We start from the raw sequence: 12847 nt of genomic DNA on the forward strand, positions 1-12847 counted from the left end.
TACAATAAAAGTGACTGCAAAATGACACAATACATTATTTACCATTAATTTCTATTGGGCACAAAATAATCTGAAACACAACCAAAACAAACAGCAAATGCATCCAACAAGTTTGTAGAGTCACAAGCTTGATGTTGTCATTGTATGCTAATATGGGACCAAATACTACACATTTTACTACTTTAATACACATAAGTGAATTTGTCCCAATACTTTTGGTCCCCTAAAATGGGGGGACTATGTACAAAACGTGCTGTAATTTCTAAACAGTTCACCCGATATGGATGAAAATACCCTGGAATTAAAGCTGACAGTCTGCATTTTAACTTCATAGTAACTGTTTCATTTCATATCAAAAGTTCTGGAGAACAGAGACTAAAAAGTTAAATAAATGGCACTGTCCCAGTACTGTTGGAGCTCAGTGCACACAAGACATACTGTATATACCCCAAATACTTAAAATGCACCTCTTTTATTCACTTGTGCATAAAGCCCATCTATGTAGTTAAGGTGTGGTTCCTGGGGCCCTCTCCTGGTCACATTGACTTCAGCGTACTCACTCTCCTGCCCCTGGACCCTGTTCCTGTCCTGGGCTGCAGCTGGGGTCTCTTTGGGCCGTAGTTTGGAGAAGTCTATGTCACCATAGTGGATCTCTTCAGGCTGGTCTTCTGCAGGTTCCTCTGGTTTCTCTCCGGCTGTGGTCTGGTTAACACACACCGTCCCAACCGGGGAGTTCTGTGGAGAGAACACAGAGAGAGGAACAGGTGTAAAGTTCTAAGCTCAGTCATTTGTAAAACTCTAAAGTCATCAGGTTGCACAACACATACTGAGGGGATGTCAATGACAATGTCAATTAAACTGACAGAAGAAAATAATTACATTTTGACAACAAATGAGCTCCAATCTACAGAAAACATTGTCAAAGTCCAACAGCTATTCTGTTATCATTCAATGTTCTCACAAGACGTAGCATTGCTATCAGTGTGGTCATCTCCCCGTGAACTTCCTCTAAAATGATGTTAACCTCATGGCTGTGGATAGTTTCATCATTAATTCAGTACTTCCTTAGATACACTTTGTAGATGTGTTTTGAAAGTTGAGCATTATTCCCACCTGTCCCTGTGGATTGTCCGTCCTTTCAAGTCCATCGGGGAGCCTAGAGTTTCTCCTCCTGGAAGACATTTAGAAAGGTATTCTGAATGCACTGAGAGGGTTTTCATATGCAAAAGCACAAAAACAACATAAATAAATAGTTTTGAATTGATGCCAGGAATAGTTTTTACCATCCAAAAAGACTGATCAGGCTGATAAGCAGAAAGACCCCCAGAGTTCCTGTTGCAATCTCAAATACCATTGGTTTAACAGGCTCTTCTTGCCCTGAAAATACAGCACACATTATGGTCATTTCTAACTAAAAGATCTCTAAAGTACACAACATGAAGAAAAGTATGTGGACACCTGCTCGTCGAACATCTCATTCCAAAATCATGGGCATTAATATTAATATGGAGTTGGTCGCCCCTTTGCTGTTATAACAGCCTCCACTGTAGCATTAAGATGTTCCTTCACTGAAACTAAGGGATCTAGCCCAAACCATGAAAATCAGCTCCAGACCATTATTCCTCTTCCACCAAAACGGAACAGCTGGACCTATGCATTGGGGAAGGTAGCGTTCTCCTGGCATCCGTCAAACCCAGATTTGTCCGTCGGACTGCCAGATGGTGAAGCAGGATTCATCACTCCAGAAAACCGGTTTCCAATTCTCCAGAGTCCAATGGCGGTGAGCCTTACACCACTCCAGACGATTCTTGGCATTGCGCATGGTGATCTTAGGCTTGTGTGCGGCTGCTCGGCCATGGAAACCCATTTCATGAAGCTCCCCACAAATAGTTCTAGTGCTGACGTTGCTTCCAGAGGCAGTTTGGAACTCGGTAGTGAATGTTGCAACTGAGGTCAGATGATATTTACGAACTATGCGCTTCAGCACTCAGCTGTCCCGTTTTCTGAGCTTGTGTGGCTTACCGCTTCGCGGCTGAGATGTTGTTGCTCCTAGAAGATTCCACTTCACAATAACAGCACTTACAGTGTACCGGGTTAGCTCTGGCAGGGAAGAAATTTGACGAACTGACTTGTTGGAAAGGTGGAATCCTATGACAGTGCCTCGTTGAAAGTCACTGAGCTCTTGAGTAAGGCCATTCTACTACCAGTGTTTGAGTATGGAGATTGCATGGCTGTGTGCTCGATTTTATACACCTGTCAGCAACGGGTGTGGCTGAAATAACCAAATCTACTAATTTGAAGGGGTGTCCACATACTCTTGTATATACAGTATATATCTAATCTAAGATTGTGCCCAACGTGCCCGTTTTACCTTTAATAGCCAGCTTCTCTTCCTCGGACTTCCCACGGCCGTGACTATTTCTTGCTTCACAGTAGTACAGTCCTCCATCACCAACAGTCACATTGAGGGTGTAACTCTGTCCAGATGCTACCTGTGTTGGTTTACCCCCACTGATCTTGAACCAGGTGAAGTTTGTCACAGGAGGGTTGGCTGTACTGCTGCAGGTCAGATTAACACAGCTGCCCACTAATACTGGACCAGCTGGACTGATGGAGGCTGAGGTGTTCTTAGGAGAGACTGAGGGAGAGGGGTTCATTTAGAATGCATCTGGATGTGGTATATTGAATAATCTAATTAAAACCACTCTATGACAATCATCAGTGAAAACATGATAGAATTATCTATTCTACAGGAAACTGGGACTAAATCTTACATGAAACGTTAAGCATCATGGTATGTTCAGCTGTCTTGTTGCTAGTCCCTACTGGGTAGACTGCAGTACAAGTGATGTTCTTCTCATGATGAACGTATGACAGAGTGAAGGTCACCGTGGAGAGAACTGATTTGGTTTGGTCTGTATTCTTCTGCAGTTGGTTCTCAGGTGTGAACTGTGTTGGGAGAGTCCATGCCAGCTCAGGGGGGTGTTCGGGACAGGGAGCGACAGCAGAGCAGTTCAAACTGACAGGGGTCCCTTCCTTCACCTCACCTGAGACAGTAATGTTGGGACTGGGAGGCAAATCTGTAATACATAAAAAATAAATATATTTTACTCTGACAGTCACACTGTCTACTTGGTTTTATTCTACTCATATCATTTTAGAAAAGTTGAAAAAAGTTAAATAGTCTCTGTCTTCTTACCCCTGACATCTATATTACTAATAGCTAAACTGTCCACTTGTTCTACTCTTATCTTTGATGCAAGGAATTTAAACTGGACAAAATAGTTGGTAAACAGTTAAATAGTCTCTTACCCCTGACATCTATATTAACAGACTTTTCTGGGTCTGTTGCACGGAATGGTTGACTTTCAATCCTGAAGAAGTATTTATCAGAGTAACTGGTGGTTACATTGAAGAAGACTGTGGTGCAGTTCTTCTGGGACATGTTTCCAGTTATGTTCCCTTGATATCTGTTAACCGTCTTACTACTGTGAAATATCACATTGTCCTGACCTTCACCAAATTTTGTTGATCCTTTCAACCACACTCCAGACGTAAGTATTTTGCTGTTAAATTTATAGTAATTTTTGTCAGGAATATAAAATGCACATGGGATTTGCACACAGGAGCCAGTCAGTACATCCAGTCTATCTGGCATTGTGGCGATCAAATCTCGTTGGCCAAAACAGGCCAAAACACCTGCAACATAAAGGACAACATCAGGGAGGTCATGTGATCTTTTCAGTACAGTCACTCTCTCCCAATATTCTGCCTCTGCAGCAAAACATATGACTCATTTCAATGTACAGGTGATTCCTGATGTTGTGACTCCATGCCCTAAACTGGAGCATGGACATATCTGGAGAAAATAATGTTTGAATCCAGAATATTAAACTGTACTTATCAGGAGTCAACTGTACACTTTTCTACACATTGAGACAGATGGGAATATAGCTCATACCATGAAATATCATCACTTGTGCTTATTCCTCTGTCTGATTCATAACTAGTTGTTGCTGTGTGGAAGACTCACCTGACATAAAGAGGCCAATGAGAAAAAACATGTTCTCAGGACAAGCCATGTGAGAACTCACACACTACTGATCACCTGAAACAGGTCAAACACACACTTACTGGTAGAATATCTTAACTCACACAACACATTGCATTGAACAATCCCCATATCAAATACACTATATACACATAAGTATGTGGACACCCCAACAAATGAGTGGATTTGGCTATAAATTGAGCACACAACCATGCAATCTCCATAGACAAACATTGGCAGTAGAATGGCAATGCTGAAGAGCTCAGTGTCTTTCAACGTGGCACCGTCATAGGTCCAATTTCTGCCCTGCTAGAGCTGCCCCGGTCAACTGTAAGTGCTGTTATTGTGAAGTGGAAATGTCTAGGAGCAACAACGGCTGAGCCGCGAAGTGGTAGGCCACACAAGCTCACAGAACAGGACCGCCGAGTGCTGAAGTGGGTAGCTCGTAAAAATCGTCTGTCCTCGGTTGCAACACTCACTAACGAGTTCCAAACTGCCTCTGGAAGCAACGTCAGCACAAGAACTGTTCGTTGGGAACTTCATGAAATGAGTTTATGGCGGAGCAGCCACCCACAAGCCTAAGATCACCATGCGCAATGCCAAGAATCGTCTGGAGTGGTCTGAAGCTCGTCGCCGTTGGACTCTGGAGCAGTGGAAACGCGTTCTCTGGAGTGATGAATCACGCTTCACCATCTGGCAGTCTGACGGACGAATCTGGGTTTGACGGATGCCAGGAGAACGCTACCTGACCAAATGCCTAGTGCCAACTGTAAAGTTTGGTGGAGGAGTAATAAAGGTCTGGGGCTGTTTTTCATGGTTCGGGCTAGGCCCCTTAGTTCCAGTGAACAGAAATCTTAAAGCTACAGCATACAATGACGACTCTGTGCTTCCAACTTTGTAGCAACAGTTTGGGAAAGGCCCTTTCCTTTTTCAGCATGACAATGCCCCCGTGCACAAAGCGATGTCCATACAGAAATGGTTTGTTGAGATCGGTGTGGAAGAACTTGACTGACCTGCACAAAGCCCTGACCTCAAACCCATTGAAACCCTTTGGGATGAATTAGAACGCCGACTGCGAGCCAGGCCTAATTGCCCAACATCAACGCCCGACATCACTAATGATGTTGTTGCTGAATGGAAGCAAGTCCCCGCAACAATGTTCCAACATCTACTGGAAAGCCTTCCCAGAAGAGTGGAGGTTGTTATAACAGCAAAGGGGGGACCAACTCCATATTAATGCCCATGATTTTGGAATGAGATGTTTGATGAGCAGGTGTCCACATACTTTTGGTCATGTTGTGTATGTCTTTCAGTTGTGAAGCTAAAACATGAACGGATAACAGTACTTTGAACATATTGAATCTCATTACTTGTAATTAATTTCCTAAATTTAATCTGAACATTAAAATGTAAAGATAAGATAGTGAAGAAGTCAACACTTGCCTTCCAATGATGTACACGGTCCACAGGAGAGACTATCACACACCCATAGTGTGGTCTGACAAGATAAAGTGATGAAATATATGTGGCACATCTCATATCTCATCAGTGACGTACTTCCTAATAAGTGTATGAGAAATTATTTTAAAAGAATACTACAGTATTTATATAACAGGATGCTTGAATAGTCTATGTACTGGGTGTCCTTGTCATCTGTGAAAACACTGTATGCATAAATAAGTGCTAAGAACATTTCCATTTTCTAATGAACCTTCTGCTCTGCTAATGAACCTTCTGTTTCTGTCACTTGAGACATTGCAGAGGTGGCCTTAATCATGTTCCACCAGTTTCAAATGAAATGGTTCTAAAGACAAATTATGTTTTATCCACTGATTCAACAGCTTTATATGGCCTATACATTTAATTAAATGTGACTTAATGGGGGTAGAAGAACACCTCAACAGCATTTTGAAACAGGCCCCCAAATTGCTAAGTCCGCCCCTGAGACATCAATAAATATAATAAAGGACACTTTAGGTAATATAACCATCTCCCTCTCCCCTGTCTCCCAGGCTTCAATGGGAATGTATGTGGATTTTTTTATTTTATTTTAAATGAGCTAAATCATAAACCAAAATCCACTATTCATTTTACACAAGACAGAAAAAGAAAGTTACATTTGAGTTCGATACAAAACAAATTGTTGTCACATCATTTTTCAACATGAAAATCAGACTTGGTATGTAACAGAGTAACTGTAATTGTATCTGACTGATTCTCACACCACTCAACTTCTCCTTCAATAACTTCCTGTTTTTCTTGCTTCCCTTCCTCTTTGAAGTCTATTTGCAGAGCAGAGACTGGTGGGCTGGATGCCACATAGAAACACTATTTTCATGCCACTTCGATATGGAATGGACATTTTCGTAGTTTTCAGTCGTTTTCAAGTTAGGAGGATTAAAGTTAAGGGTTATGGTTAGTGAAAATGCTCTCCTAACCAGGGCCGGACTACGGCATTTGGGGCACCGCGGCACAACCCCCCCCTTTACTTACTGCATTTCAACCCATTTCGCCATGGTGCAGACAGCATTTCAACCCATTTTGCCATGGTGCAGAGAGCATTTCAACCCATTTTGCCATGGTGCAAAGAGCATTTCAACCCATTTTGCCATGGTGCAGAGAGCATTTCAACCCATTTTGCCATGGTGCAGAGTGCATTTCAACCCATTTTGCCATGGTGCAGGGATAAGTATTTACAGTTTTATAATGCTATTCTACACATTTTGTCATGAAGCTGACAGAAAATGTTGCAGCTTTAAAGCTAATTTCCTGCTATTCTACACATTTTGCTATCATATGCTGTCTGGGGCCATTCAGTAATCCAGCCCTGCTCCTGACCTGCTACCAAAATCACTTCTTATTGAAGTGGCTTGAAAAGAGTGTCCCGGGTTCCACAGGAGAGAGCCAGCGACCTGCAGGGCATGAGCGGCAAGGTGGACATGGTCGCCCTTTCAGTAATGTCTAGATGGGATACCTTTTTTTGATAAATTGATGTCAAAAGTTGAAATTGTTTAGCATTTTAGCTAACCATAACCCTTTCTCTTACCTTAATCTAATTTTCCTAACCTGCCACGTTAATTATCCGAACCTGCTGCATATGTTCTCCTAAACCTGCTAGTAAAAGTATATTTTGACAAAAGCTGTATCCCTTCTAGAAAAAAACCTCATCAAACTTTTGGGAGAAGGAGACCCAGGAGCCGAGGGCATACTTTACCCTGCAGTTGAGAGCCAACCTCCCCAACAGGTGGAGGGAGAGCTGAAGGCTCTGGAGGACAGGGTCAGGAATTGAGAGGTGGAGGGACCAGATGATTCAGAGAGAGAAGAGAGAAGTATGGACTATTGGACACTACACTATGCTGATGCTGCAATATGGTGGGGATGGGGATATGGTGGGACTGACAGAAAAGGGACTAACAAGCTCATTTCAGTTTGGTGGAAACTGCTTTGCCTATATGTGGGTAAAATGTATGAAATGACAATGAAACGACTTGTCTGCATGCAGTTCAGGCTACCACTCACTGTCAATGGATATATGAGTAGGTATTAGGTGATAGATCAGAACCAACATTTAGAAGTATCTTACTGCGCTTTTCATGACATAGACTGACAAGGTGAATCCAGGTTAAATCTATGATGCCTTATTGATGTCACTTGTTTAATCCACTTCAATCAGTGTAGATGAAGGGGAGGAGACAAGTTCAAGAAGGATTTTTAAGCCTTGAGACAACTGAGACATGGATTGTGTATGTGTGCCATTTATAGGGTGATCGGGCAAGACAAAAACATTTAAGTGCCTTTGAACAAGGTGTGGTAGTAGGTGCAAGGCGCACCGGTTTGTATCAAGAACTGCAACACTGCTGGGTTTTTTCGCACTAAACAGTTTCCTGTGTGTATCAACAATGATCCTCCATCTAAAGGACATCCAGCCAACTTGACACAACTGTGGGAAGCATTGGAGTCAACATGGGCCAGCAACCCTGTAGAACGCTTTCGACACCTTGTTGAGGCCATGCCCCGATGAATTGAGGCTGTTCTGAAGGCAAAAGGGGGTGCAACTCAATATTAGGAAGGTGTTCCTAATGTTTGGTATACTCAGGGCCTTCAGAAAGTATTCATACCCCTTGACTTATTCCACATTTTGTTGTGTTAATGCCTGAATAAAACATTGATTATGTATTTGTTTTCTCACCCATTTACACACAATAACCCATAATAACAAAGTGAAAATATGTTTTTAGAAAAGTTTGGAGTTTTATTGAAAATGAAATACAGAAATATTTAATTTGCTTAAGCATTCACACCCCTGAGTCAATGCACTTTTTGCAGCGATTACAGCTGTGAGTCTTTCTGGGTAAGTCTCTAAGAGCTTTGCACACCTGGATTGTACAACATTTGCACATCATTCTTAAGACAATTCTTCAAGCTCTTTCAATTTGGTTGTTAATCATTGCTAGACAGCCATTTTCAAGTCTTGCAATAGATTTTCATGCCGATCGAAACTGTAACAATGACACTTAGGAACATTCAATGTTGTCTTAGTAAGCAACTCTGGTGTATATATGGCCTTGTGTTTTAGGTTATTGTCCTGCTGAAAAGTGAATTTGTCTCCCAGTGTCTTTTGAAAAGCAGACTGAACCAGGTTGTAACTGCCTCTGTCGCCAGTTTATTTCATGTATTAGCACTTTTTATTATTTAATTTCTTCTGAATTGTACGTTTACAGCAAGACGGAACTAATTATTGGTTCCGCCCGAGTGTTGTCACCCGAGCGCCTTTAGCGACGCACCGAGGAAACTTTACCGCAAAAAAAAAGCGAATTATTTTTCCACTGTTATCGTGTTTAAGTGCATACTTACAAAGAAAGTATACAGAAGAAGATAAAGGACATTTAAAAGAATGTTTAGCACCTCTGTGTGATAAGCAGCAATGAGTTCTCACGGGTTGACCAGCATTAAAGCCCTGTATTCAAATCAAGACCTCTTGCCTCATGCCTGTCACTGGAGGAGCTACACAGGTTTTCCTCTTGCGTTTTGCATGTGCAGAAGTGTAATTAATAACTTCACCATGCTCAAAGGGATATTAAATGTCAGATTTGTTTTCTTTTTACCAATCTACCATTGGTGCCCTTTTTTGCGAGGCATTGGAAAAGCTCCCTGGTCTTTGTGGTTGAATCTGTTTGAAATTCGCTGCTCTACTGAGGGACCTTTAAGATAATTGTATGTGTGGGGTACAGAGATGAGGTAGTCATTCAAAAATCATGTTAAACACTATTATTGCACAGAGAGTGAGTGCATGCAACTTATTATGTGACTTGTTAAGCAAATCTTTACTCCGGAAAGAATTTAGGCTCGCCATAAGAAAGGGGTTGAGGAAAGGGGTTGAATACTTATTGACTTGTAAAAATGTTTTAAAACATAATTCCACATTATGGGGTATTGTGTGTAGGCCAGTGACACAAAATCTCAATTTAATCAATTTAAATTAGATATGTAAAAGGTTGGACCAATAAAATCCAAAAGATTTAATTGAAGTTGAATGTTAAGTTTTTATTTGTATGAATTAACAATATTAAAATCAGCCTAAATTGTTTGTCTTGTTTAAAACTCAACATAAAACTGACACAATAACTTCTAAATAGATATAAAGTTAAAATAGATAATATTATTATTCTGGTAACTGCACAAAAGATGCAGAGAAACAGTGACTAGTAGATGTTAACACCATTCTGCCGTCATGTAGACATACTTCACCAACTTCCTGTCTTGTATCAGACCACTGTCTCTCCAACTAACTGTGTCTTCTCTCCTCAGTCATCATTGACTTTATATGGTCTTAAACTGCCTTCAGTAAGATAGTTGAACTCAGCAGTTCCTCTATACTGGAACCCATTAAACGGATGCTCTGTGAACTCAACACTCAAAATGAATTGGCTAAAAATAAATTCTACAAATATGCAGATACTCAAAGAGCACACAAATATAAAGTAACTAAAGTACCAATAGAAAACAGATACAATAATGACATTAATCTACATAAACACTTAATACCCATTGGCAAAATACTTAAAATGCACCTCTTTTATTCACTTGTGCATGAAGCCCATCTAGGCAGTTAAGTGGTGGTTCCTGGTCCCCTCTCCCGACCGTGGCCTGGTTAGAGAACACCGTCCGAACCGGGGAGTTCTGAGGAGAGAACACAGAGAAAGGAACAGGTGTCAGGACAGACACTTCAGAAGAAGAATGACTTCATAGTTACAGTTGGTTATACAACACAGTATTCAATCAATTCTTCCTTAAATGCACATTCTAGATGGGTTTTAAAAGATGACTCTTTATTTTATTTTTATTTTTTTCACCTTTATTTAACCAGGTAAACCAGTTGAGAACAAGTTCTCATTTACAACTGCGACCTGGCCAAGATAAAGCAAAGCAGTGCGATAAAAACAACAACACAGAGTTACATATGGGGTAAAACAAAACAATGTCAAAAAAAATACAACAGAAATACATATATATACAGTGTGTGCAAATTTAGCAAGTTATGGAGGTAAGGCAATAAAATAGGCTATAGTGCTCTAACATTCCCACCTGTCCCTATGAACTGTCTGTTGTTTCAAACCCATTGGAGAGTCTAGATGTTGTCCTCCTCCTGGAAGACAAGAATGAAGGTATTTTGACATAATTTAGGTTTTCATATACAAAAGCACAAACAGCATGATATATATGTTTGCAATGAGACTGGGAATAGCTTATTACCATGCAAAGAACACGATCAGGCTGAAAAGGAAAAACAACGGCAAGGTTTTTCCTATAATCTCATAAACCTTTGGGTTAACAGGCTCCTCTTGCCCTGTAAATAAAGCACATATTATGGACATCTGTTCCAAAAAGAGGAAACATTTTGCACATTGTCTAATATTACAAATTACACGTGTACTGTAGATGTACAGATGTAAGATCTTAATTTGACCAGTATTGTTGCAGCAAAATAATCCTGCAGCAAAAGTATTTTAACGTTTAGTCCATAATGTTGTTCCATTGGTGGTTAGGCTATTAGCTCTCCAAAATAAGGCTACATGAAAAGTGCAATACTATTAATATAACCACTTTTTTGGTGCAGGTGTTTAGTGAATTTATGTAAATCACAAAGCTTATCTGCATTTCCCGCGGTGCAAGAAACTTCTCAGCAACAAAATAGTGATCAAATTAAGATCCTACAACTGTATCATACCTAGATACATATACAGTGGGGAGAACAAGTTTTTGATACACTGCCGATTTTGCAGGTTTTCCTACTTACAAAGCATGTAGAGGTCTGTAATTTTTATCATAGGTACACTTCAACTGTGAGAGATGGAATCTAAAACAAAAATTCAGAAAATCACATTGTATGATTTTTAAGTAATTAATTTGCATTTTATTGCATGACATAAGTATTTGATCACCTACCAACCAGTAAGAATTCCAGCTCTCACAGACCTGTTAGTTTTTCTTTAAGAAGCCCTCCTGTTCTCCACTCATTACCTGTATTAACTGCACCTGTTTGAACTTGTTACCTGTATAAAAGACACCTGTCCACACACTCAATCAAACAGACTCCAACCTCTCCACAATGGCCAAGACCAGAGAGCTGTGTAAGGACATCAGGGATAACATTGTAGACCTGCACAAGGCTGAGATGGGCTACAGGACAATAGGCAAGCAGCTTGGTGAGAAGGAAACAACTGTTGGCACAATTATTAGAAAATGGAAGAAGTTCAAGATGACGGTCAATCACCCTCAGTCTGGGGCTCCATGCAAGATCTCACCTCGTGGGGCATCAATGATCATGAGGAAGGTGAGGGATCAGCCCAGAACTACACGGCAGGACCTGGTCAATGACCTGAAGAGAGCTGGGACCACAGTCTCAAAGAAAACCATTAGTAACACATTACGCCGTCATGGATTAAAATCCTGCAGCGCACGCAACGTCCCCCTGCTCAAGCCAGCGCATGTCCAGGCCCGTCTGAAGTTTGCCAATGACCATCTGGATGATCCAGAGGAGGAATGGGAGAAGGTCATGTGGTCTGATGAGACAAAAATAGAGCTTTTTGGTCTAAACTCCACTCGCCGTGATTGGAGGAAGAAGAAGGATAAGTACAACCCCAAGAACACCATCCCAACCGTGAAGCATGGAGGTGGAAACATCATTCTTTGGGGATGCTTTTCTGCAAAGGGGACAGGACGACTGCACCGTATTGAGGGGAGGATGGATGGGGCCATGTATCGCGAGATCTTGGCCAACAACCTCCTTCCCTCAGTAAGAGCATTGAAGATGGGTCGTGGCTGGGTCTTCCAGCATGACAATGACCCAAAACACACAGCCAGGGCAACTAAGGAGTGGCTCCGTAAGAAGCATCTCAAGGTCCTGGAGTGGCCTAGCCAGTCTCCAGACCTGAACCCAATAGAAAATCTTTGGAGGGAGCTGGAAGTCCGTATTGCCCAGCGACAGCCCCGAAACCTGAAGGATCTGGAGAAGGTCTGTATGGAGGAGTGGGCCAAAATCCTGCAAATCCCTGCTGCAGTGTGTGCAAACCTGGTCAAGACCTACAGGAAACGTATGATCTCTGTAATTGCAAAGAAAGGATTCTGTACCAAATATTAAGTTCTGCTTTTCTGATGTATCAAATACTTATGTCATGCAATAAAATGCAAATTAATTACTTAAAAATCATACAATGGGATTTTCTGGATTTTTGTTTTAGATTCCGTCTCTCACAGTTGAAGTGTACCTATGATAAAAATGACAGACCTCTACAT

The 12847-nt window shown here is 41.2% G+C and overlaps 1 protein-coding gene across 1 annotated transcript; it reads right to left on the reverse strand.

Annotated features, from left to right (window-relative positions):
- Positions 1-2336: 2336 nt before the first annotated feature.
- LOC121549429 (B-cell receptor CD22-like) lies at positions 2337-3151 on the reverse strand. Its single transcript, XM_045210311.1, has 3 exons — positions 3148-3151; positions 2775-3080; positions 2337-2638 (listed from the first exon to the last, which is right to left on the reverse strand). Exons 1-3 carry the CDS (start codon positions 3149-3151, stop codon positions 2337-2339), a joined length of 612 nt encoding a protein of 203 aa, XP_045066246.1.
- Positions 3152-12847: the final 9696 nt, after the last annotated feature.

This window comes from Coregonus clupeaformis, chromosome 34, assembly GCF_020615455.1.
Source record: "Coregonus clupeaformis isolate EN_2021a chromosome 34, ASM2061545v1, whole genome shotgun sequence".
Taxonomy (NCBI): Eukaryota; Metazoa; Chordata; class Actinopteri; order Salmoniformes; family Salmonidae; genus Coregonus; species Coregonus clupeaformis.